General features: G+C 33.1%; 2 protein-coding genes across 9 annotated transcripts in view; both read right to left on the bottom strand.

Moving 5' to 3' along the window:
• Nucleotides 1-11,179, bottom strand: part of LOC123714029 (A disintegrin and metalloproteinase with thrombospondin motifs 4) — a 110,289-nt gene extending 99,110 nt beyond the window's left edge. For 7 of the 8 annotated variants that reach the window (XM_045668039.1, XM_045668038.1, XM_045668037.1 and 4 more), the window contains exon 1: nucleotides 10,977-11,178. The gene's annotated coding sequence lies outside the window, so the exon portion shown is untranslated. Of the gene's footprint in view, nucleotides 1-10,976 lie in introns of all 8 variants that reach the window. The other variant, XM_045668042.1, reaches the window with a different exon arrangement.
• A 12,497-nt stretch (nucleotides 11,180-23,676) lies between these two features.
• Nucleotides 23,677-24,871, bottom strand: LOC123714293. Its single transcript, XM_045668507.1, has 3 exons — nucleotides 24,713-24,871; nucleotides 24,435-24,613; nucleotides 23,677-23,962 (listed from the first exon to the last, which is right to left on the bottom strand). Exons 2-3 carry the CDS (start codon nucleotides 24,570-24,572, stop codon nucleotides 23,783-23,785), a joined length of 318 nt encoding a protein of 105 aa, XP_045524463.1. The 5' UTR covers nucleotides 24,573-24,613; nucleotides 24,713-24,871; the 3' UTR covers nucleotides 23,677-23,782.
• Nucleotides 24,872-26,072: the final 1,201 nt, after the last annotated feature.

The following is a 26,072-nucleotide window of genomic DNA, read 5'->3' as shown; positions in this document are numbered from 1 at the left end:
AAGCTTACGTATTACACATTGAAATAAACAAAATATAAACTTTAGCTAGTGCCTTTACAGTATTTATAGACGAAACACTCCAACCACAAACTAGAAACCATTTTACGTATAATTGTTACATTATACTTGTAAAATCTTGTGTCCTTGAAATGACTGACTCTCGCAGACTGAATCGAGGTTAGATTCAGTCAAGAAGAGTTTATTTCATGTATAACATAAAACAGAATCTTAGCTAAAAATGTTCGATGTTTACCACGAAATTACAGACTCTTCGTGTCGTCCAAGATTAATAATCCAAAACGTTTGTATTATTAATCTACATTAGGACTGCACCACGAAGACGATAATATTCACATACTTATTTACAAACGTCAATCAAGAGGTGTTGCTAACAATTTTGACTCAACTGTTGGTCAAAGGTTGAGAGATGAACTTTAACTTAATTACGCATTTAAGTTACAGTGACATGTATGGGTGATGGGGTCGAGCGTTCCCGTTGGTCTGACTATATTAAGATGGGTCTAATTAATGGTCTTAAACAAGTTCAGGGTAGATCAGCAAGTCAACGTATCGATTAGGGCTTCAGACAGGCATGATAGTATTGAAGACGAAGAAGAAATTGCTAATAAATCAGTTAGAAATAATCCACGGATAAAATAAGGTTATTTTTAAACTATGGTTTAAACTTTACTCATAACTTTAAACCGTAGTTAATTAAGTCCCCACCAATAGGAAGTATTTTGTTAACGTGGTAAATGTTAATGTAGTATTTTCTTTGTTTTTCACCACCAACCCCATTACATATGAAAAATGACGAACAAGTCATTAAGGAAAAAAGGCGCTCCGAAACACAATAATCAAAATTAAGCACTTTCAACGAAGATCATCATAATAAGACCATAATAATTAGATCTAAACAATGCAAGAAAAATCAGAGAAAATGGAAATGGAAATATAATAATGTGCAGGAGGCTTTTGCTCTAAAAGAGGCCATAGAATACTAGAAAACTAAAAAAACTAACTAAAATTTTCACAATTTACACTAACAAAACTAATACTTTTATTAAAAAATGTTAACTAACTTATAAATAATAAAGCTTTAATAAATAAATACGCTAACGTGACTAGATGGCGATAAAATGAGAATCAATGGTAATGAAGGTTTTGATTTTTATTTTGATTCAACCGTTCAAATGTTAGATGCTTTACAATACACTGCACATACACACACACACACACATATATATATATATATATATATATATATATGTACAGTGTTTAAACGAACACTTTTGAATACTAATCCAAACCATCTGTACGATGACCATATCGTAAACACAATGAGCTGGACAAGCTTTTTTAATGTTGCCGTCCATAGACAATCACGTAGCCAGAGAACTCGCTAGTGCGTTGAAGCCGACGGTGATTACGCTGGGTCGTTAATGTAGTGAAGGTCCTAGCTATAGGAATCACAAACAAGCAAGCATCCGAGGTTCTTCATCGACAAAGAGCCGATGGTAGCGCCTCCATGACGACTAATATTTTTTGCCACTTCCGGTTGTATTAAATATACAAAATGATTGACCGTAGCTAATAAGATTGATGTCTAGTACTGTATTTCGTATACCGTTACGTACCAATATTGACACATCGCGGGGGCGATCAATGAACTTTTGGTGCAACGAACGAATTTTTATGGTACGCGTGACATAGGATAAATTAAGGCTGAGTTTTAACAGAATAAACACTACTTATTATGTATATTCGGTAGTGGATTGATTAATTTAAACTCACTATGTGCCTATCTAAACTGGTGCCGTACAGAAAACAAAAAAGAGGAAGACAACTTAGACAGACCAAATTAAAGAAACGGTAATTGGTGGCGAGAGTGACACATTGCAGAGAGGAATGGCAGGATTTGGAAAAAAAGGGCAAACTGATATGTATATGTATCAAAAGCTATTATTATTATGTGCCTATTTGATACCGGATAATCCGCATTGTTAGGAAACAAAAATACTACTAAGATCTGAAATGTTATGGTATACATTTATGTTTACCAAAATTGTTATATATTTTAAAATAATTGCAATATACACTGTAGATGAAGCATTATGTATGATGTGAAATTAATAAATTAAGAAAGTAGGTTTATAGAATGGGAATTGTCAAATTTTCATTGACATACGCGGACTTAGGAAGTCTTGACTCTGACTTCATACCCTAAACTTGCTTCTGGATAGAATCTGGTATCCTGACCGTTGCAGGAGCATTACCTGATGCTAAGTGATACCGCCGCCCTTAGACACTTACATTGCTGAGGGGCTGCGTAGAAATTGCTGACAATACCTATATCGCGGATATAAAGGTGACATAAATACTGTCAACTTGATGTCATAGTAGATCGAACCTAAATTAACAAAATTTTATTATTATAAACGTAAGGTTAGAATGTTTCTTTCAGTCAAATTGTGTTTTCGCTGTGATGAAAAGAACAGAAGACATGGAATAACCATTTATTCAAATAGCTATCACACTCTTATGAACGTCAATAAAAATCCCTACTTTTCATCATTAATTCCTTCAAGAAAAGAGCATACAAATTCTTAAAAGGCCGGCAAAGCCCTCGCGAGCCCTCTGGCATTGAGAGTGTCCATGAAATGGTGTTAAACACCTGGTGTTATCACTTAACATCAGGTGAGCCTCCTGCCCGTTTGCCCCTATTTAAAAAAAAAACTCTACTTTTTTTTAATTTTTAATTCCGGCAACGCTTGCTAGCTCTCTGGCATTGAGAGGATCTATGTATCACCTAACATCAGAGCCTACTGCCCGTTATATAAAAAAAAGCTTTTTTTATAAAATTTGTTTGAGAACCTATCTTATAGATCATTAAACGTGGTGCAACGCCTTGCGAATGCATTAAATGCTATATCAACACCCTAACATTACCAGAAAGGTCAGCAGCGAAAGCAAGAAGCTACTATTACAACATATGTTATGCAATGATCAAATTTATATAATACTACAAATGGCAAGTAAATTTGAAATATCAATAAATGTTGACATTACGAGAAGTAGACAGGTCATATACCTAAACCTTCACGACTTTATACTTATTTTCGCAATGTATTCTTAATGTAAGGACAGATTTTATTTGCTGTCGTTATTTTTTTTTAGAATCCCTCCACCGTGCCTATGAGGATATTGATATTTTCCACCTCACCAAAGAGGCTGTGAGGAAATATTTGAAGAGGCGAAATAGTTTTTTCTTTGAATTTAAATTTCCGTTTCAGTCTTTAAAAAAATTATATATTTCTGTCTATTAATCACATATTTTGTTTATCTATGTAATCTGTGTAGGCTTTGTATATTGTGTAAGTGTTTTGTTTTATTATATGTATGGTAGCTGTTAGATTACTTATAAATAAATACTTTGATTAGAACACATGAATTGGTGCAGTAGTTTTGGAGTTTAACCCGAGCCGACAGACATACTAGTGGCATCAGGTTGCCACTGACGTCGTAGATTGGAACTCAGGTTAGGTGCCAATGTACTTTCTATCTGAGCACTCAACATTCGCTTGTACGGTGAAGAAAAACATCGTGAGCAAACCGATATGCCTTAGATCTTAAATCTTAATGCCTATAAGAAAAATTATCACGCATACCAATGTGAGATCTAGACCCGGAAGGTTGTAATACAGATTAATATTAAAATTCATTAAAGATGGTTCATTGAAGAGTGGCGTTTCTTTTCCAACACTTTTGGAATTGTTTAAAACACAAGCACTTGCTTATTAACCCAGTTTCTGTATTCGAAATACGGGTCATATTGTCTACGAGACGTTCATTCTACGACGAGCAGTATCGCTACAATAATTTAAAATATGGAAACTAAATTACATTATTTAGAAAACAAAATCCATTTACAATTCATTGTAATCATTAAAAAGCTATATGTATGAGTCTAGTCGCCTATGTATATATATGTATAGCCTTCACCTCTCTATAAATGTCTGTACCGATTGTCTACATTCTTACATTCAAATATTCCGTCTGAGGAAATCGTTAAACACTCAAACGTATTAAATGTTTGAATACTAAAATAAACATAAAAAGGACACCGGCCGAGTATAGTATATATATTATATTAATATTTTTAATATTATATTGTTAGTCTGTATTTTTTGACAGTTACAAATGAATTACATTTGGCTCTCACTACTAATGACATTAATAACTAAAGCTATATATCATCAGGACCATAGACTATAAAACAATATGACAGTTTATTCTAAATTCAAAATAATTATATTAGCTATTTTATATTATAAGTAATTGATATAAATTTCTGTGACACTGAATGAAGGTGTGTTTATTTATATGATCACGGCTTTTTACCGAACGGGTCTCTGCCTAGACTCTCTTGCTTCATCCACTTTCACGACATCCATCATGCATCCTTATTTATGGGTACTTTTGACTGGTCCCATCTCTAGTACCTCCTGTATTTGATTCAGTACTACGCCTACCCAACCCGATCTCACCATCCCTGGTTTCCTTGTTTATCCTACTTCTCATTCATGCATTCTACATCCAAAAAAATTAAGCATTTAGTATCCTTTTCGTAACGCTCTATTTAAACCTACATAAAGGGAGGTTTTATATATACTTACATAGAAACAGATTCTGAATGAATCTATTCTAAAACCCTCCTTAGAGAGGTTTCTCTTCCATGGTTAGAGTTAAAATAAAATCGAATTTACTGTTTCATGTAAATTTCTTTCACAATTGTCTTGCAGAACTTGCGGTTGTCTTAGTTGTAAAACAATATGGCGGACAGTGTCAAAATTCACAAATTATCTTTTGGTTAGGACATCGCTATTACACTGATATGAATCTTTTGCGGAAATTTTCACGCTTTGTGTAATCATTCGTTTCGAATGAGACTGGACTGGATACTGACGGATTAAATTGGTTCTCAAGAGACATAGGAAGTATCAACGAGCCACTTTTTCGTAACTGGAGTACTTAAATAACTGGATAGACGTTTGGCCACAATTCCAGCTGATGTTAAGTGAGATATGGTCTAATGAAAGGCACGTCCGTCCAGCAGATGTTGTTCAACGCGGCTTGAATAAACCCATATCATACTACGTAGAGAAGAAGCATGGGAGCCAGGAGTTCCACTGTTTTTATTGTTAAAAGAAACGACGAACCACGTCGTGCAGCGCGGCATATGGGGATGTTGACAACTAAGGGTTGAAACTCCAGCGTGCAAGCGAGAGCTAGATGATCGTTATTTGGTTAGAGGTGGTTGTAATGTACTAATAAACAAATAATGCTAACATATATGGTTCAGCGTGTACATGTAGCCTTATAACACGGTACTCTTATAACGCGCTTACCTGATAATAGCCGATTTCAGTCCCCCATATAACAAGGGGATTTCACACGTTACTGTGACTGTGACATTTATAATGATTAGTACTCACTTATATCGTTTATAAAAAAAATTCTGAATATTCGATTTAAATTACCTTTACCGAGAAAAGTTAAAGGTACATAATGCGTTATAAGGGGTTATTCAAGAGCGTTTTGTGAAAATACTAATATACCAGGTTCCCTATAACGCGAGACCAATCTAGCGTGGAAAAAGGATTATGTATATTAGTTTCGTTGGATCCCAAAATAAAAATTTCGTTCCTTGATTTAATCATAACCACGATATACGATTTGAATTGTTATACATTTACTACAATTTGGCTATATCATCACATGTATACACTGTTAGCGGTTCAAAAATGTAGGTTAGTGCATCGGAGCGTTAAAATCAAGTCAACGCAACAGTGACTGTTGACCAACAACTTGAGAAATAAACAAACTGTGAAAATCTATTTTATAATTACTTTAAAACCTAAATATATAATTGGTTGTCACGCAAACTAACCATGCAAATTTAAATTAACTTAATTTGCCGCTCGACCAAAAAATCTCCGAGACTGGTAAGAGCTACCTGCGCACTACTGTCCAAGAAACATTTTAGGAGATCGAAGAATATACTTCAATGGTGAGACACGACCATGTTATAAATGTACGGTATAATGTATCCTGCTTTGGAAAACCCTACCAATTGATAACAGACGATCTCAATCTTTAAATTTATTTATTTTTGATCATTTTTCGTCTACCTCGAAATTAGCTTCTTCTTATATATATTAATTGTTACTCAATTAACCTTTGGATTAGCTTTTACATCTTTGTTTAAACATATTATTATTTATCTTTATTTAATTTTAGATATAGTTACATGTTATTTTGAGTTGTTTTATTAATTAAATATACACTTGTTGTACTTTACCCTGTGTAAGTGTTTCTTTTTCTTTATTGTTCCATACTAGGGTTGTCTGGAAGAAATCGCTTGTTAGCGATAAGGTCGCCCGTTGCCTAAAGACCTATGTAACCTGATTTTTTTGTTCTTTTATATGTATAATTTTGTGTATTATGGTTAAGTAATGGATGACGTCTTTTCATCGTGAACATTTATTCACAGCTTGATATTCGATATAGGGTAGATTAATTGAAAAAAGCGTTAAACACCTATTGGATAAATATTTTTAAATAGATAATTGCTAAGTAAAATATGTTTCTCCTTTATTTTCTCCGTAACTATATAAAGCAAATTATAATTGTCGAAAATTAAATTAAATAAATGAAAAACACAGCAAAAACTCTTTTTAAACATATTCTACATATACATTATGATAATAGCATATCATCACATTAAGTAGCAAAGCTATTTCATGTAAATTAAGCGTTTTAAATGTCATTTTATCATTGTATTTAAATATTCCCAAAATTAACGTGTAAATAACAAAATAAAAGCGTTATATTATAATATCTTAACTGACCTGTGACCTAGTGGCATTGACGATTTTGTGTGTGCCTGTAATCTATTTTTTAATAGAACAAAATAGATATCCAAATAATTACGACTCACCCTAGTCAAAAATTATCTAAATACGTATGTGTACATAATATTTTATTATCTATATTAACCTATAAGAACATCCTCAAATATACCAATTTATGTTCAGGTTAGGTCATTTTGCAGTAAATTTAATATATATTTCAGCTATTTCTTACTTTTTTTTTATTCCATAGACAACTGTCGGACACATGTCATCGATTTTTAGATCACAGTCATGTAGGTTACGTCACTATTTATCTTCATCGCACAAGCTAATTACGCACATAGAAAAAAAACTCCCTCTAAACAACCTGAGTCACACGCTTAAGCCACCAAACACAATTACAATTGATAAAAAAAAATACTTTTACACTGGAACTAAGCTAAAAAGAGCTGGCAACACATTTCCAATCCCAGCAAATTCCCGACTCAAATCTACTATATTACTTCTAGAGCCTTAAATTAGCCTTCAATTGGCTTATTTCTAGAAATAAAAACCTTTTTTTAAGATGAGTGAGGAAATCAATACACGAACGTGATGTTTCGTTATTGATATGAAGATGATAAGACGGGAGTTTGATAAGAAATGCTTAATGATAACACGCGCTGCCGTTTCACAATAAGAATCTCGTCACAATATTATCATATCAGTTTTGGAAATCATGACTCTAGTGTACTGTATATATGTGCTGTTCAAATAACCAAGATATATTTCTCTTTTTACAAAAGGAAATGTATTGAACACATTTATTAAATTTCAATAGATATACCTTCAAAAGCATAGGGTATCATGTTTTTTTTATTATTGCATTACAAATACACTAACCGAGCCACCACAGTACAAAATCCTTTACTTAGGAACTAAAAGGTTATAAGTAAAATATAATCAATACAAAACTAATTAAACAAGATAAAAATAGATCTATTAAATTAATTAAACAAAATTTGTCAAAAAATGCTTTTTAAATAACCTTTTCATTTTAACAACTAACAAGACGGGTGACAATATATAATAATAATAATCAATGGCGCTACAACCATTTTAGGTCTGGGCCTCAGATTTCTGTATCTGTTTCATGATCATTTGTTATTGGGATAGGCAAGTAGGTGATCAGCCTTCTGTGCCTGACGCACGCCGTCGACTTTTTTGGGTCTAAGGCAAGCCGGTTTCCTCACAAAGTTTTCCTTCTCCGTCCGAGCTAATGTTAAATGCGCACATAGAAAGAAAATCCATTGGTGCATAGCCGGGGATCGAACCTACGACCTCAAGGATGAGAGTTGCACGCTGGAGCCACTAGGCCAACACTGCTCTAAGTGACAATATATAAGGTAAATAAATATGCCTGAGTTCGATTTTCGGTGAAACAATAACGTTTCGTTTTGGTAATTAAAGATGTCGATCAGCGAATGATATGTTTGCTCCGTTGTTTCAACAAAAGGGCTATATAGCCCATAATATATCTTTATACTGTCCAAAAACCCTGACGAAACCTTGTTCAAGTTATTCTATAATATAAAAATATTGTTTTCTTTAGATTTAACTTTATTTAATTTTAGTTATAGCTACTTGTTATTTTGTTATTTAATTGCATATCTTGTTGTACTTTACCCTCTGTATGTGTTTATTTTTTTTTGACTTTGAGGTTGACTGGAAGAAATCGCTTGTAAGCGATAAGGCCGCCCGTTGCCTAATAATATATATAACCTAGTTTTTTTGTATTCTTATATGTATGATTTTGTATATTATGGCAACGAAGTGTAATTATTTATTTTACTCATAACTCTTCAAGTTCGAATCACGTAATTATTTTCACGATAATAATTCAGGAAATCAAACATCCAAAAGTATCTTAATGTGGATACAGTCCTAAATACGGTGAAACGGTTTGCCTTAGCTCACTTAAACAGGCTCCATAATCATGTGACTGATGAGGCAATCCAACTTCTTGATACAACAGGAACAAGACGCCTAAAGAAAACTAAACCTTTTGAGTTAACGAAGTGTAATGAATATAAGTTCAAGTGGGGTATCTCGGACACACGTATGTCAAAACATAATAAGAACACTAAGCCTGTTAATGAATATAAGTATTTGACTATTGTAAAACATGATATACTCGTTTCGAACTAAAAACTCGATTTAAATACGTTGTTAGTAAATAATATAAAGAAAAATTTAGTGGCGCTACAATGTATTTAGGGACTCAGATTTCTATATATATATATTTCATAATCATTTGTCAATCTAATATGCAAGTAGGTGATCAGCCTCCTGTGCTCAAAAAGGCGTTTCGATATTTCCTTAACCGTTCATTGTTGCTGCACAGCTGAGGATCGAACCTACACGCATAGAGATTCGCACGTAGAAGCCACTAGACTAACAGTGACTTTCTAATAGTACTTAAAGGCTAATAAATTATGAGTAATCGAACTTAAACCTATAAAGGTTTGAATTATAAAGTTCAAAGGTCCCGTACTGGTTTGACCACTGACCGGAGATTGGTTACTATAATTTTTTGTCGACCATTGAAGATTCAATTGCAAAAAATATTATAAACACGTCACACACGTTCACACGTCAAAATGGTTAGTTAAGAGAACGAACAAATTAGCTAATAATTGCTTCGCGGCATTTAGTTACCGAAACATACTCTTAAATATTTCAAATTAGTGTTTTATTAACTCAGATAATTTAGGTATAATCTCAAATCCCACGAAGACACGTACTCTATTGGCAAACAATCTATACAATTGTTTAACTTTGAATGAAAAAATATATCTTAGAATGTATATATGTGCCATCAATCAATACTTCTCTACGCCTGGAAGTCACACATTGATACAGAATTATACCAAACACTTGGAACGTATTTCATTTATGCTGCGGCAGTATAAAATTTTTTCATAAACAGCAATTATCGTAAAAGTTTCGCATGATTAAACAGGTTTTATAAGTGATTAATAAAAAACTTTTAATGTGAAGATTTCGCCTGAATAGATAGAACTAAAAGTGGCGGAACTAAAAACACAAACAAAATTTACACATCTTCAGAGTAACACACATCTTCAGAGTAACAAATGTTACAATGAATTCAAGTTGAATGTTTCAAAATATTCTTAAAATAATTTCATATTTTTGTCTTCTCCATAAATTAAAACGACAATTTATATGTGACTTTAGTTCCGTTTAAGTCATATTATGTCTATTTAAGTAATTCAAGGTTAAAACAACTTTGGTCATTCATTTTCTTCAACCGCAATCGTATACGGTGGTAAGTTAAGATTACAAATTAAATTTGTGTTAATAAAATAGAGATTTTATCCTAAATAGTTTAAGATTTAGAAATTACATCTTGGTTCTTTTAATTTTTGTATTAGTTAATATATACCCATATAGTTGATTCGTTGCCATCCATTAAAAATTATATTTTTACCCTGTATTTTATATAAAATTGTGTGAATTGCGTACGATAACATATAAAATAGGCAAACGAGCCTACGTGTCAGCCATAAAAGGCTACCCATTTAGTCGATGCATGCGTTGCCGGCCTTTAGAAAATAATGCTATTTTAATCCAACACAAACATCTCAAGCATGAAAATCTTGTACTTTTAATTAAAATAAACGTCTTTTCAAATACAATATTTTTGTACTAAAACTTTATGAAAATTTTACACGACCACAATAGCCTTCAAATATTGAACTCTATTGCTCTAATAAAAATAGTCATAAGCATCACTGACGCTACACGGATACACCTTTGCCTTTCGTAAGACTACTTTCAGTTTCAAATTCTCATAATACTTGCATAACGCTTGCACAAGCTGTACGCGTATTCAATACAGTCCAATCCAGCATGATGCATTAGTATAGGGTTAAAAAGGCTCTATTTTTTTTAAATGTTTAATTACCTTAAGCAGGTAGCTACAATACATACAATTATATATTACATGTAATTATAGATATCCCTAATTACAGATGAATCTTATTACTAACTTTTACTTACAATATGGAATTCAGCTAAAAGGGTGGTCCGGGGGAGCTGCCGTAAAACACAAAATATTCACAAAGGGGCATGCACATAATCCATATCGTATTAAAGTACCACTGGGCTTCGGGGCACACGCGACACAATTTTTCCGTGCGGAGAAACTATTGTCGCGACGTTCGCACCGCTCGACTCGTCCGAGCGAACTAATCGCGAATGTGTGGGGGCAAACGGATAAAACCTTGGTGGGACAGTGGGGTACTCTTTCTGAAAACGACACTGGTTTTTCTATTCCATTCACGTCGTCTAGGGGATCGATGTGGTGTTGCGTTTAAAAAAAATGACAAATGAATAACGATATTATAAATGATTTTCCACTCAGCGGATCAACAAAATTTAGGTTTTTTTTTGGTTTTTATAACAGAGGAATTATTATGACATTATGTCAGTTTGATAGTTGGCAGATATTTTAAAAGTAATTGTATTATTGCTCATGTAGTGGACAACGTGAAACTTTATTCCGTAAATCGGATGGTTGTGTGAACAAAATTGGGAAAAAGAATTTATAAATATTATTTTCTACAAAATTTATTTGTTTATACATTATATGTAAACTTTACTAACAATGTCATATATTTTTACTGACTTACAATAGATGAAATTTATTTATTACATAGATATACAACTTTGAAATGATACGCATTTCCGTCAAACAAAAGACTTCAACGAGATTAGCGAGTTCTGTGTTTCAATAAAGCTGATTCAATGTTACCCATATTAACTTCAAGGTTTAGTTGGTAATATGCATATCTTGTAATCTATTCCTAGTCTAATTATAAATGATACATGTAAATATAAATTAATGTTTCTTCCTTACACGCACCAGTCTGTGAAACCAGCTGCCCACTGAAGTATTTCCGAACCAATTCGACTTAGGGTCCTTCAAGAAAGGAGACCGACAATTGTTGCCGGAATTACTCGTGAGCCTTCTCGCATTAAGAGTATCTATGGGTGATGGTATCATTTATTATCAAGCGAGTCTTCTGTATCCTGTCTCAGAAAATTCTCCTTATTTAAAAAAAAGTTTATTTATTGAAAATTTTTAAGACTTATTCTATAATGATATAAATGAATGACGGAGATATTGTTCTTTTCGTTCGGTCTACTTGATTTCAGAACTAAATCACACTCGCGGACTCGGCGACCCAAAAAGTATCTTGCCCTCCGGAATGAGAAATCCCGCCAATCCCTAAAAAACAACTCCTAAGTTTAAGTCTTGTTACTTAAAGGAGTACACCTAGGTAAGGTTCATAAGGTAGGCTATACTCCTTTACGATGGAGAAGTCCGGAAGACCGCTATAAGTGTAGGAAGTAAAAGCACGCATTCGGTGTCAGGAACCACCAAGAAAAAATTGACTGAAACATGATGACAATAGAAGGGCGTACAAGATCAGGCGTAATCGGCCAAATGATCTTCGGCTGAGGAAAACCTATAAGGGAACTGCTAAATTTCGGTATTTTGGTTATAAAAAATTCAGAATGCATTGGTAAGAAACTGTCGAATGACGACTTTTTACCTGTAACCGTATTAGTAACACGTTTGTTTCCTTAATCTGTAAATATATATAGGTAAATTTTTCTTCTCTGTTTTGTTAAGTTTATAAGTAATTTAAAAACGAATTAGAGGTTTTAGAAGTGAACCTTCTTTATCGGTGTTGGAAAAAAAATTAACGTCACATTTTTGCCATCTTTTTTTTGTCCCTACCACGGTTGATGCTAAGAGATTCAAAGCCATTAATAACAAATATATAATAACGATTACAATGATAGTAATAAATCTGTTACAATTAATGAAATTCTGTAATAATCTCAGTAGTAATAAGGTAAAATTAAATAATTGTAGTAATTGTATTCATATGTATGATAATAAAAGCCTTTTGTTAAACTTTATCCAATTCTATTTTATTTAACCAATTTCTGTAAATTTGCATCATTTTTTGAAAAAAATAAGGTCATAAAGAATATTCACTTCTTACGTGTGAACTCAGACATTGTTTCTCCTTTTTCACTCTTATCTAGTTGCCTGATTTTTTGAAGTTTATTGCTAAAAGTATTATTTAATTGAGTGCAAATAAAATACATTTAATGTACATTGTACACAAACAAATAGTGCAAATTGCTGGAATCTCAACTCAACCAATATAGTCAAAAATTATAAGATAACTGGAATTGAATAAGTTTTCCTGGTCACAATTGTTTTCAAAAATACAGATTCTTGATAAAGTGTTATGACGTTATGTTGGCTTTGGCAATTTTTAAAATGTTCCAAGAATCAACCAGGATACATGGCTGAAAAACCGCAAATAATTTTTCCAAAGTGACATTTACAATATAACATGCATATACCTTGGCTAACACTTAGTTATAAGCTATTTTTCCGATAACAAGAAAAGACGGTATATATTGTAAATATAGGTATTAGTTTAGTTATTATATTTTAAGGTTATTAATTTATGTTAGCAGTATTATGTATACTAACAATTCAATAATTGACCTGTATAGCAGTTGTATTCTCGGAGTACATTATCATCACATATAATTATTTAACTATACAGATATTGTAAATCATATTTTAAAAGAGTAAATGTGGAGTTTCTTGACCATTCTTCGCACGAAACTATCTTTTGAAAGGAGCAACTAGAACGTTAATAAAATATATCATCATTATATTTTATTTAACGTTCAATATGGCCATTTTAGGTGGTCTAATTGGAATAAATGATTCCAATGAAGTAGAACAATACAATGAAGTAGTGACGAGATTGTTAATGACAGATACCTTATAGACATTATTATTTTGATTATTAGTAAAATTCGTCGAAAATCATTCAAAAAGTCTATTTGAAAATCTTTGGGGACACAATACAATGCTTTCTTCAGCAGTGTGCATTCCTCAGGTTGAAGGCCCAAACCCCGTTCTGGAATTTCTGTTTATGAGCGCTTTTAACACTCGGGGGAAAAAATAAGTGAGCCTTAGACTCGAAAACTAGACGGCGTGTGTCAGGCACAGAAAGCCTACTTACTTGCCTAATAGAAAAAAAAGAATCACGAAACAGATATCTGAGGCCCCGACCTAAAAGTTTGTAGGTGGTTTTTTATGTAGGCATTATATACCTTTAACTAGCAGTTAAAGTACTTGAACTGTCAAACAATTTTTATGACATGTTGGTTACATCACATTACATCTCTGTTGTACAGAGTACATAGAATACAGCGCACATAGAAAAGAAAAAACATCGATACATCCGGGATTTAATGGTATTACTACAGACTGGGGCGTTAAAACACTAGCGCTAACACTCCCCTATTTCTAATGTCAATAAGACCAACCAATAAATTAGTAAAATTATTGCGTATTAACTATAATTTTTTTCGGCGATGTGCTTTTGTTTTCTGTATATATTAATGCTTTCAATACAAAACAATGGTTTTGTTTCATTTAGTATGGACATTTAAAACCAGATTTTAATGTCACACTAAAGTTTTACATAAATAACTAATAAATAATAACTAAAACTATAAATTATATGAAATCATCCATTGTGCATGTTAAGACAGGTTGTTTTACACTGAATACTTAATTTATTAAAATATGACATAATAACGTAATTTATTATATATCCGCCATTTGTGTATTAGAAAAGTTGATTATAATACATTATAGAACGTAATTTTTTTTTTAATTTCGGTTAAATTTCCGAGTAGTGGGCTTTTGATGAAAATTTTAACGTTGAGAAAATGCTAAATGAAAAACAGACAAATTTCTGCGTCAAGGTCAAGGTCTTGAGTTTCCGAGATATTTAATGATTTAGTGATTGTTCTAAGGTTTTTCTTAAAAATTGCATTTTCTTGTACTGTAATTGTAAGTATTAAATCTTTAACTATATTTCGTTTAATTTATTATATATTAAATACGACCTTCAAAGGAGTGAGGCCTCTCAACTAAAACTTACGTCACGACTCTTATCTTTTATCCTTATTCATCTTTCCCCAATATCTCTTTTATTTCATCTACCGTGATTTCTGGTAAGCGTCCCTCACCTTTTTCCTTTTCATTTCCACAGTAGTCTGTATGCTGGATATATATGTCAATAGCACGGCAACAAAATATTAGGATAATCTGTATCGCGTGTTTAAAACTGGGTCACTTTCATTCTATGCAATGTAACTAACCCCTGTGGACTTTCAAATAGAATAACAATATAAGGCTATACTTACGATGTTTATGAGCTAGACAATTAATATTACTATGGTACAGTAGGAGAGCGGGATATTAGAGGAATACGTGAGGACAAATAAGTACGTAAGCAATAATGAAATAATTTATAACAATAATTTAATTTCTATTAAAAAATACTACAAGCTACAAAGCGCATGTTATATAAAGAGGTTACAACGTATTTTTACTTTTTTTTGAAGGCGCCTTTAAACCATGTTAGCACAATCTCTTAGGCTTTCTATTAACGATTATGCGGACTCATGCAACTCTGATACGAATGAAGAGCTACTTGATAAAATGCAACGCTTGCAGAATTTCCCGTAAATCCCGTAGGCAGCTGGTATGGCTATCTATTCGACTCAGACATGACGCTCACCTTCATCAACTTCTATACTCAATTCTTTTCAATCCCTAAACTCTTCTTATCTCAAAAATTACTGTAAATTCTTAGGTCCATCTAACTATATGTTACGCTCTTCCAATAGATATTGGAAGTTCCATCCCACAGCTCATCCTTCATAGGCAATCCATTTAGGATCTCCATACGATTGGCTACCTCTCTTTCATATTTTAAAACTCTTCTATATAAATACTTCTTAACGACTGACACGACGATCAACTTGGTATCCTGGATCTCACACTTTTTACGGTAGTATAACTGCGTTGCGAAACTTGGTTTTCTACAAGTTATGTCAATACACACTACGACGGCATCTTATATTTTACTTTAATAAAAAAATATCTGTAAAGCAATTTAAGGATTCTTTATATAAAACTTGGATTTATTTATATATTTCATGTATTTATGATGTCTGTTTCCTTATCGAATAAATCAATAAAAGCCAGAGTGTTTTAATCAATTTGGTCGTACATTAGGTAATGCGCCCGTCAAACAACAATCTTAAAAATTACGTACACACACGATTTCATTTATACGGCACAGATAATCGCTGAAGCATTACTATTATAAGGTAAGGTCGCGCGTGATATTTGGTTTCACTAATAAATAACTATTCATGAACTGAAATTAAGAAAAATATAAATAATCATAAAGCATTTTTGTCAATTACAGTCACCAACTAATAAAGTTCATCTGACAAGACTGTCAACTGTCACTTACAAACTTCTTCTGCTATATTGAAGAGAACAGGATAGTCTCAACAAACTGGTGATGGTAAAATGCCTTGGTAGTATTTACAATTGTGTTAGCCTAGAAAGTAATAAGAAAATCAAAACAAATTTAAAAAGTTTGGTCCCTGTGGCAGTGTACCTTTAACGCTTGCAGCATTTCCTCGCTGTATTGCGATACACATTCATTGAGTGAGGCACCAACTCTGGGGTCACTGGTAACCAGGCGCCAACTTAAGTCTTTAATTAGAGTCTGTACACTTCAATCCCACAGCCAGAGAGTCTCTACTCTCTATGCCTTAGTTCTAACTGTAATATTTTCACAACATTCTGACAGAATTCTTTACATAAAACAGCTTGTATTTATGGGTCAGGAGGACAATTAACCCTTTGAATAAAGTGGACATGGACTCCTGCAACGCCGTGTGTCGTATCGTTTTGTAAACACCTCAGGCGGTTGGTTCCACAAAGAGGTGATGCGCGGCAACGCATTAAAAACTGCTGTGTAACCGCTGTCTCGAGTTGGAGAGAATGGAATGGAGCCTGTATTTAAACTAATTTAGATTTGAATGTAAATCGACACTTATGGGACACTTTGTTTTGTGTGTTGTCTGTGCCAATTCGTTGACTATCTCATGTCTCAAGTGTGAAGATTTTATAAACAAATTTTATAGCAAACCTACGGGACGCCCAAACAAGGCAGTCATCGCTGCCCATGGACATTATAGGGTGCGTTGCCGACCTTAAAAGGATTATGCTCGTTTTCTATAGAATGACTACCAATAGTTTTAAGAAAAATAGCTAGGTGTACTGAGCCACATTAGTAAGATGGATATATTAAGATCAGTCTCCGCGTTTAGGCGAAATCGAAGGGCACACAAAAGAAACTTTACTATAGTGATTAACTAGAATTCCTTCAAACGCGATAGGCACTCACTAGTTCACTTTTTGTTTGCATCATCACATAATGACTTGCGCAAGCGTTGATTGGACATAGCAAAGATAGACTTATTCGAGTAAAAATAAATGTATAGGTAAATTAAATTCACTTAACTCGCTAGGTATTTCCGAACCAATTCGATTTAGAGTCCTTTAAGAAAAGAGCGTAAGTTCTTAAAAACGCCGGCAACGCACATGCGAGCCAACTGGCACGGATTGTTTATTTTTCTCATAAATTTTGAATGTTTTTTATGTAACAGAGGGCAAACGGGCAGTAGGCTGATGTTTAGTGATACATGACCACCCATGGACTCTCTCAGCACAGAGAGGCTCTCGAGTAAATTGCCGGCCTTTTAAGAATTCGTACGTTCTTTTCTGTTATATTAAGAATAACATCATCCTTTCTCTAACATAAACGAAGATTGTTTGGCGAACATTAGTTACTGTATTAGTTTTGTTCTCTCTCTTCAGTCTGTCTCATTGTCGAGGTCAACAAGGAAAGATCTGGAGCCGACAATGTCCAGGGGTATGGTGGATGTCTTAGACATTTCAATTCCAAATAGCTTTTCTGCTACAAAATTCCTTTAATTTTGTAACGAAAACTATTTGTGAACGTTACGTAAACGTCACTGTCACATGAAAAAAAAATTACATCGGTTTCAGATACAAAATGTTTCGAGACACTGTGAATGCACCGTTGTATATTAAAAATGAAAGTTTCCCCACAAGGATCTTAATGTAGAAACAGTCCTACATGCGGTGAAACGGTTTGCATTACCTCACTTAAACAGGACGGAGCCTGTGAATGATGAGGCAATCCAACTACTACGACTACAGGAACTACTACAGGAACAAAACGCCTAAAGAGAACTAAACTTTTAGATTTAATAAAACTAGTGTAGTATCCACTACACTATATGTGTCGTGACACACGAACATAACACAACAACACAGTGTCAGAACATTATAGAACACTTAGACAGTAATGGGCCACCAGTACCAGCGCTATGACCGTCAAAATTCTTTTTTTTCATTTCGTAATAAGACCCCTGTAGAACCGCCATAGTGGTAATAATGACCAACTATTTTGTGTCACTATCTCCCGGCCTATTATCAAAATAAGATGTTCGTCTTATACGATTGAATCGCTTTGCAATTTAACTACGTGAATACATGCAACTAGTTACAGGCACGCTCCATTTGCCGTTGGTATGTTCGTATGTAACCAATTTAAATATTATTGAAACAATTATTCAGTTCCCAACTGTCGAATAATTAAAATAATTTACCACAGAAATTAGGCTTGTTTGACCTGTCTGACAAAATATACTTGTCTTCTTCATATTAAGTTTTGGTACCACGTAATTCCATCTTTGTGAAGTCATTGACCCGATATTGCGAGAACTATATCGAAATTAGGTTTAGTCGTGTTCAATAAACTTTAAAAGGGTTATAAAATTAGTGCAGTAGTTATTGGTGACCTAAAACCTCCGCAATACGAAACAAAGTCGTGAGAAGAGACTAGCACTCCATTTGTACTAAGTACTCACTAATTTTGCGCTTTCAACGCAGATAATTATAACTTTATCTTGCGTAACGAGAGAACCAGCGCTTCTGTAGTCACGATCATATCAAAAGACAAATGTTTCAACCTCACACTATAACCTTCTTGGACGAAAATGAACTTTGTACCACAAACAAATAAGAATGCGATTATGTCAACTGTCAGAATTGGCGGCAAAATAGGATTGTATGAGACACAAAGCAGCGAAAATTATATCAAAACTCCAAAGGCGGTAAGGTTGCATAACCTCGTTCTCAATACAATAATAATGGATGTCGCGAAAAAAAAACGAAAGTGCATTAAGTAGAGCGGGCAAACTGATACAATGGCACGGTAGGCACGACTTAAAGTAAGATGCTTCCACAATTTGGCGGAAATAGTCTTAAAATATATAATGTTACAAAACATACAAGTTCTTAAATAAAAATTCTTAACTGTCTTATTGTTAAACATCTCTAAATAGTGGCTCATTTATTATGGTTACCATTCATTTACATAGAAAAACATCGTGAACGAATACTGCGTTACAATTCTTTAAACAGTGGGCAGGAACCTGATGTTAAGTGGTACCGCCGCTGACGGACACTTTCAATACCAGAGGGCTCATGAGTGCGGTGCCTTTTAAGAATTGTTACGCTCTTATCTTAAAGGACTCTAAGTCGAATTGGTTCGAATGTACTTCAGTGGGCAGCTGGTACCGCATAATTGTTGCGCGTCAAAAAATGCTTTAAAATACGCTCAGTTATGGAACGACGGACGTCGAGCCATTCCACCCGTGTGATACGGGAATGATGTATTCCGCCTCGACGTTCGATGATGAAACTGAAGTAGGCATTATTCCGAACCACTCTTCTGAACACTCTTCATGGTAAATGCGGTAGGCGATGCAGATAGAGTTTTTTACTTCTTGAAATTTTTCTCCGATCATATAAGTAGTCATTGTAGAAATACTCTATAATAAAGTAACAAAAATGAATACAGAGTAGAAAATTGTTTTCTTACCAAGTCGTGTAATGCTTAGCAATTTAAATAAGTAAGAAAAATAAAAATAACTCTTGCATCTACGGTAAAGAAGAACTTTGTGAGGAAAACGGCATATATTAAACTCAAAAATCTTATCTATTAAAAAAACTATTAAAGAAATGCAATGCAAGGTCAGGAGTAATTAGTTGGCTGAACTTTTTGCCACTGGATTATTATTATTTAATTTATATGAAACTAATTAGCATATGAAAAGTGAGAATCTAATCAAAATTTTTTTTCTAAAAAAGCTGGTTTTATTTCCGTTTACAGTTTTGGCATTTAACATGATGATACTTATGCCCGTCTTCGTTATTTGAAAGATATAATACACAATCTTGTCTTGAGCACTAATTTTTTACAATAACATAATTAAAAAATTGTGGTGTTAATTAAAACAAGAATTTAAGTGTCCTTAGATTATGCGTTGACTTAACTGTATTTTAAAGTAAAAAAAGAAATACAAACACATACATACATTTATTATAATAAATAATTTATAACGTATAAATACATTTATTATAATGAAAAATTGGCCAAAATCAGCAAGCGATTTCGCGTCCTCAATACTTAAAGTCAATATCTTCGTCCTACCAGTGATGACTAACAGCTCTGAGACTCTCTCTTACTTTAAGCCTAATACCCAAGGACTGTGTCGTTCAATGAGCTATGTTCATAAGGCCACTGACATACCGAAAAGGGCGTATAAGCTTGGCAATTGGTGGAGTACATTGCTCAAAGAATGGATGGCCGATGAGGCAAAAAGGCTTTGGAATGGAGGCTAAGCATTGGACGGCCTCTATCTAGGTGGACCTGGTGAGGGTAGAGGGCATGCGTTGGGTGCCAAACGCGGGGATGGGGTCGTGCAATAAATTTAAGGGAGAGCCTAAGGGGGAACCTATATCCAGTAGTGGACATGAACTGGCTGAGAAGACGGCTTCATGTTGCTGTCACCAGAGTGACCCATACTATAAAACAATCATATTTTAGTCTTACACATATTTGCTTCGACGTATTTTAGTGCAAGGTTCTGAACATTGCACAATGATAAGTGAAAAGGTCAAATATAACGCGCAATGCGTTTTGTAGGCACTAAACTTAATATATAGTAGTTTGTTATAATTTGAATTATATTTTGTTAGTCGTAAAAAGTGACATTACGATAAATACCAATATTGTGTGAGCCTAACATAAATGTGACAAATAATTTACATAAAGGTTAACTGTCATAGTATATTCGTATACTGTACCAAATTTGTCTACGAGTACGGTTCGGTTGCCGTTGATACACAATTTTATACTGATATAATAAGCCCTGAGTAGGTACATACCATATAGGTGATGTCGAAAGTATTTTCATGCAGAAGAGTGCTATTCGTGCAATCTATAATTTAAAATGTAGAGAATCTCTGAGAGATAAATTCCTTTCCCTTTACCTCGCATTATATTTATGAAAATATTATGTATGTATACAAAGATAGTGATAAGTTTACTACAATAGAACATACGCAGGCTGAAATTTCCGCGTACTAGACTATCTAACGTTAGTAATTATTTTTTGGGAAAACGGATACCGGATTTCTTTAATAAAATGCTAGAGGCTTTTTTATCTCTGCGTTTTAATAAATTTAAGAAATATATTAAAGAAAAGCTGTGTAAAAGGGCTTACTATAAAGTTAAGGTCCTGGGACTAGTACTAGACAGGCTACTTCTAATAAATTTGCGATATTCGTTTTACAATAAGTGTTGTTTGTCATTTTGTTTGACTTGCTATGCTAAGTGTAACGAGTTTTTACGCCGGCTTTTTCTCTCGGCCCTCAAACCCCTAAACCCTCTGTCTTCTTTGCCGATGACTAGGGATGACTGGGATACAAATTTAATGACGTGGAATATGTGATACCTGTATTTTATATTCCATAATAACCTTTTTTTTCCTCGTTTCGATATATCCTTACCAAGAAGAAAGGCATACAATTGTCAGTCACATTGTAGTCTAACTATTATTGTTAACGTTATTAACCTACTGATATCTTGCCCTGTTCATTAAACGCACAAAACACTCGCTCCAATTGTATAAATTAAAGACGTAACTATTAACAAATTTAATTTACAATAAGGTATAAATTAAAATGCGTCTAAGATAATCCGAGTGAAACAAAGCAATTAATCAAAAATGCGACGATCGGACGAGTTTAAACATTTTTCATCATCCTTATCAAAATTTATACTAAAATAATGTATTTCTAACAATTGGATTCATCCCATTTAGTTTTAGTGAAATTCCCAATCACCAGTATTCCATTGAAAAATTTATCAAGGTTTTTTAAATTTATAAAAACACCGAAAGGTATTTTTTAATTAATGTCTACTATCAAAAATTAGTGTTGACATTTTCTAAATTTATCATTTATAAAAAATGTAAACACAAATAACCTCGACTACTAAAACTAAAACTTCCGCTGAATTGAATCGTGTCTTGACTTCAGAACATTAATTAATATTATTAATGGTGACCGATTTTGTGTAAATATTCTTCAAACTCAAAATAGTAGACGTAAAATTAGTAGTTTTAACAATAAATAAGATTATCAAAATAACAGATACGAATAAAGATAATTTAATAGAACTAAGCATGGATCGCGATCTAGCTATATTCTTGATTTTTTGCGTAAACAGAGTGAGACGAATTCCATGAAATCGTACCTTGAACTATTTCATAACTCAAAACAATATTTCATGTAAATCTATTTAGGCACAGATTCGCAATACCACAGTTTCTATTAGACGATATTTTTGCAACAGCCTAATGTCACTAGGTAGGTCTGAGATAAATAATAACTCTCTAGATGTAAGCACTGCGAGGCGGTCAGCGTGATACATATATTATTGTTATATAAACCATTTATTTCACCTTCAGAGTCAAGAGAACATTTTTACGGCAATACCTGTAAGCTGCACCGTATTACATAGGATTAAGTAAATCACGTATTTATATATACTGAGTTAAGGTAAAAGTATAGATAAAATTATTTTTTTCCTAAAACTTCATAGGATGGAGTGTGCAGAACCTGACTTTGTTAAAAATGCGCCTACGAAAAGATTCTTAGCAAGTGCAATATTCATTTATTTATTTATTGATACCTTATACAAAAACATATATATAAAAAAACAGGTAACATAAGTTACCGCTAACAAGCGATTTCTTCCAGGCAACTCTAATTTGGAACAACAAAGGAAAAGAAACCTACAATGGTTTAAGTACAGTAATCATAAAAATTAACAAAACACTACCTATAACTAAAATAAAGAAAAACAATAAATGAATGAACAATAATAAATATGTATAAATAATAATGTAAAAGCTAATCCAAGGGTTAATTGAGGAAACAGGGTTCATTCTTGGCTATTAAAAATTAAACACAATTATTTATAAAGATTTTATTTTATACTTTAATTAGAAAAATAAAATCAGTAATACAAAATCATTGCAAGGAATTTACTTATTGCATGGTTTATACAGTATTTTGTATTTTTATAGAACTAACTACTACTACTAACTCAAAATGCTCAAAATCTATTTTACTCTATCTAACTCATTGGTACTACTATTTTCAATAAAAGTTTACTTACATAGTACATATACTTTTTTAATATTAATATATTACTTCAATACAAACAATTACGTAAATAAATTGTATGTACATATTACGATTATAATTACTATTGATGAGATCAATTTATTTAATGACACATTTAATATTGATTGACATAAAATTGTCTTAAGCATAAACATAACATAAAATATTTCTTTAAATACTTAGCTTTAATCAAATTTCAATATTAAATGTTATCTTTATATATGTAAATCTATATGTTAATACATATTATACATATTTATCTATGCAAGCTAGCAACTTGTTCATTGATTTCTATAATCATTTCAGCCGACTTCTGTATGCTTTCAAACTGGTAACCCATATGTACTGAGATCAGTTGCATTTTCTTTAAATTCTGTTCTGTGCTCTCCATTAATGGTTCTGTACATGCTGTATCCCTTGCTGCTTTCATAAGGAGCTAAAAAATAATTTTATACTAATTTAGCAATTTTAAGTCATAATGATGATCTTTTATTTTTGATGACATTTGATTCAATTGTTTTGTATTGTGCTAATGCAGATCACAATTCAGAAATAAATCTGACTGACAAATAAAGGATTAGGAAGGAGGATATATAGTTTATGAGAGTATTACAATGATTTAAATAAATTCTTGAGAATGACCAACTGTATCATATATTCACATTTACATGATACATTAATATAACAAGTAATACTGTGGTGACAGCTTGTGTTCTGCGAGACATTTTATTTACCCTAAATTATAGAGAAGGGCACAGAAAATTATAAAGTATATATATTTAAGTATTCATATAACATTGCAGATAGGCAATATTAAAGGCATTCTTTCACAATCATAAAGCAATTATGCTGAATAGATATGGATATATCTAGAGAAAAACTATGAAAAATATATGTGAGTGTCTTGCCTCATTAGATTTAGAACCTCGTTGGATCTGCCTCGCTAGTGATGCTATATTGTTCATATTAACTTGAACTCTCTCAGCAAGTCTTTGTTTTGATTCCGCGAACAGAGATCGGGCGCTGCTGGACGATGCCGATGTCATATTTGCAAATGGATTTAGAAGGGTGAGTGATAAGATAATTTCTGAAAAAACAAATATGAAATCATTACAGAATGGAAAACATAACTCATAACATCTTAATAATACCACAACGTAGTGGTATATGGTACAATAATATTTACTATTTGTGTCGATAATTGTGTTGTTATTGCTTATTGTTTATTAAATAACTATAGTCATTTAATCTTTCATACGAAGTATATTCTTCTAAATTTGTACTTTGAAAATTTTTGTGTTAGAACTTAGAACTTAAATTTAAAGTATTTTCTAGTTAATTTCAGTTTGTGCCAACTGCCAAATGTCAAACTTTTAATTATGAACATATATAGTATTTTCTGCTCTGTGTAAACAAAAAGACTATATTTCTACTACAAAATTCAAAAGGAAACCTTGAAAATAAAGGATATATACCCCTGTATACCTTTTTTCTTTTCCGTTATAAGACTAATTGGTATGGGTGAATGGTCTCTATCCACACACAGTCTCTATGACACATATTCCACATAGTGGTGGTGCACGACAAAAACTGCCGTAAAGAACAATCAGTTGTGGAACAAAGGACGTCAGGGTGATACGGTTGGAATTTCGTATTCTGCCTCGACGTCTGATGATGAAAGTCAGCTGCAGGTATTAATCCTAATTGAATTCATCTGAACATTGTAAATGTGGTAGAAGATGCAGAGTGATCCCACATCTCTACGTAACGCCAATAGTTTAAGCCGCTCGGAAAGGGATTAGTCGTCGACGATTCGAACGTTCGTTGAATACGTTCAAGTAGGAGCTAGTAGTGTGGAGCTCCATCTAGAGATGAGAACAATACTCCAGGTGGGGCCGAATTGGCGCTTTTTACAGTTGCAAGCGGTGGCCCAGTAAACTACCGTCTCGCCTTGCACATCAAGTTTTTTTGAGACAGATTTAGCATTTCCCTCCGAATGACTGCGAAACTGAATATCGTTCGATATGTCAACGCCGAATATTCCGATGCTGGCTGTGACTTTAAGAACAATGTCTTTGAAAAGTGGAGTAGCAATAGAGGATGTTTTCTTTTAGTGAAAAACGCGCAAAGTAGTGTCTTTTTTAAGTTAAATAAAACTAGATTTAATCTACCACAGTCCATGATTGTACGTAGTAGTTTCGACTTCGGACACAAGTTTGTTCCGGGACTCATCCACAACAACTATCTGCATATCAATTATTGCTGCTAAGTTGCAACATATCATTGATATGCAGCTGAAACAGGGTCAGTGATAGGGCACCGCTTTGTGTAGAAAATTAAACATAGTGCACGACTCTTGTATTATAACGATAATAGTTGCGTATGCTATTTTTATAAAATAAATGTAAAATTTTATAGTTCACTAGCCAGGAAGAAAGGTACTTCGACTCTACACAATATAAAAAAAGTTTCTTTTTTGCATTAGTAAATAGGTTTGTTATCCTATTGCGTTTTCAATTAAGTTTTTGTTCTAGTCACAAAAGATT

This window comes from Pieris brassicae, chromosome 9 (genome assembly GCF_905147105.1).
Source record: "Pieris brassicae chromosome 9, ilPieBrab1.1, whole genome shotgun sequence".
Classification (NCBI taxonomy): domain Eukaryota; kingdom Metazoa; phylum Arthropoda; class Insecta; order Lepidoptera; family Pieridae; genus Pieris; species Pieris brassicae.
This window is presented reverse-complemented; position numbering and strand designations above follow the sequence as displayed.